At 49.3% G+C, this 1944-nt stretch overlaps 1 protein-coding gene across 1 annotated transcript; it reads right to left on the bottom strand.

Moving 5' to 3' along the window:
• Nucleotides 1-265: 265 nt before the first annotated feature.
• LOC114623227 (calmodulin-like protein 3) lies at nucleotides 266-1741 on the bottom strand. Its single transcript, XM_028769928.1, has one exon. It carries the CDS (start codon nucleotides 1617-1619, stop codon nucleotides 1170-1172), a length of 450 nt encoding a protein of 149 aa, XP_028625761.1. The 5' UTR covers nucleotides 1620-1741; the 3' UTR covers nucleotides 266-1169.
• Between the last annotated feature and the right edge of the window lie 203 nt (nucleotides 1742-1944).

Raw genomic sequence — 1944 nt, 5'->3', positions numbered from 1 at the left:
CTAGTGACTTAGTCATTATATGACAGAGATATTGTATCCAGATTTTTCTATACACACCAATATAGGAATTTATTGCGTTTATAACGCACATACACACACACACACACACACACAACAACAACAACAAAAACCCCCAAATCAACCAACAAACCAACCAACCAAAAAAAAAACTCCTTAGAGGTTGCTGACTTGTTTATCGCCTAGATTTAAAAAATAGTGTTCTAGTTAGAAGTTAAAAGGAATCAAAATAGAAAACATGGGTGTCTTATTTTACTTATTTATTCCCCTGCAGCTTCCCTCTCTCACATTTAAATTTCTTTTCTTCTAGATGAATACAAACATGTTACAGTGACTCCCCAGCTTTACTTTCAGCTCAGAAAACAAACAAACAGAGAAACAAACAAACAAACAAACAAACAAGCATAAATCCAGAACCACAGAGGTTTGATCGAGACAGAAAGAAACAAGGAAAGTCTGCATGAAAGGGAAGTGATGTTTTCCAGACAGTCTGACCTAAGTCATTAAAACCGCCACCATTGCCCTTCATCCTCATGCCCAGATGCTTTCCAAATCCAACAGACGCAGTCTTTAGCCAAAGATGCCCAAGAACTACGATGTATGAACTGATGGCCACAGGCCACCTTGATGCAGAGCTTTGTGCGCTGGTGACTGCCAAGCCCCTCCCCAGCCACACACACCCCACACAACAATACAAATGGAGATTCCTGCCGGAAGTATGCCGAGGAGTTGATCATTTCTGTTGAAAACAGGGGGGTGGGGGATGGAGGGAAGAAGAAAAGAAAAAAAAGAAAAAGAAAAAAACCAAAACAAAACTGGGGCGAGGGTCCTTTGGCTCATTGTCCGTGCAGAGATGAGACATTCTGGTTTAGCTCTTGAGGGCTAGGAGGAGGTGTTGCCTGTCTGAGCTGGAGGCGTTCTCAGTCAAGGAGAACCAGCTGGTGGGAAGTTGGCAGAATAGGAGATGCAGAAAGTGAAATGCAGACTTGTGGATGCAGTCCATAGAGCCCGGAGAAAGCTGGGAAACAGGGAAAGACACCTAAGGCCTGGCTAAGATTCTCACCACCGTGAGGGTAGCAGCTATTTATCCAGCCAAGCTTGTAGCCCAGGAGCCTCGTGGGCACCTAGCTGTACCAGTCTGTGGCACAGCCTCACTTGGACACTAGCATGTGAACAAACTCCTCATAGTTCACTTGCCCATCACCGTCTGTATCTGCCGCCTGGATCATTTCCTCCACCTCCTCATCGCTCAGCTTCTCCCCCAGCCTGGTCATCACGTGCCTCAGCTCGGCTGCGCTGACATAGCCGTTGCCATCCTTGTCGAACACTCTGAAGGCCTCCCGGATCTCCTCCTCACTGTCAGTGTCTTTCATCTTCCTGGACATCATTGTCAGGAACTCGGGGAAGTCCACGGTGCCGTTTCCATCCTTGTCGATTTCATTCACCATGCCTTGGAGCTCAGCCTCTGTGGGGTTCTGACCCAGGGACCGCATGACAGTGCCCAGTTCCTGGGTGGTGATACAGCCATCCCCATCCTTATCAAACAGAGAGAAAGCCTCCTTGAACTCAGCGATTTGCTCCTCAGTCAGCTGGTCGGCCATGCTAGCAGGTCGTGGGTGATGTGGCAGATGTGGCCAGTCTGGTTTAGGCTTCCAAGCACTAACTGTGGGCTGGGCTCCTCTCCCCAGCTCTGTAAAGACAGGTGGAGACTGCAAGGGGCGGCTGTCTGGCTGGCTTTCTAGCCCTGGCTCGACTGGGTTGGAGCTTAAGAAGGAGCAGGGTCCTCCCCCGTCATCTTTGGTCTGGTAGGATTGGGCTGCCATCCGTAGACGCCCCCGCCCCTGTGGTTGCCTGAAGGCCAGGTCCTGTTTAGACAAGAGTCCAAGAGCAGCAACCAGGCTGGCCTGCTAATTGAGCTGACGCCAG

Source organism: Grammomys surdaster, unplaced genomic scaffold (genome assembly GCF_004785775.1).
Source record: "Grammomys surdaster isolate TR1022 unplaced genomic scaffold, NIH_TR_1.0 194, whole genome shotgun sequence".
Taxonomy (NCBI): Eukaryota; Metazoa; Chordata; class Mammalia; order Rodentia; family Muridae; genus Grammomys; species Grammomys surdaster.
Note: the sequence above shows the minus strand (reverse complement) of the source record. Positions and strands in the feature narration are given on the sequence as shown.

Bases quoted from the DNA above. Each gene is read 5' to 3' on its own strand.
- LOC114623227 (XM_028769928.1), bottom strand. From the start codon at position 1,619: ATGGCCGACCAGCTGACTGAGGAGCAAATCGCTGAGTTCAAGGAGGCT.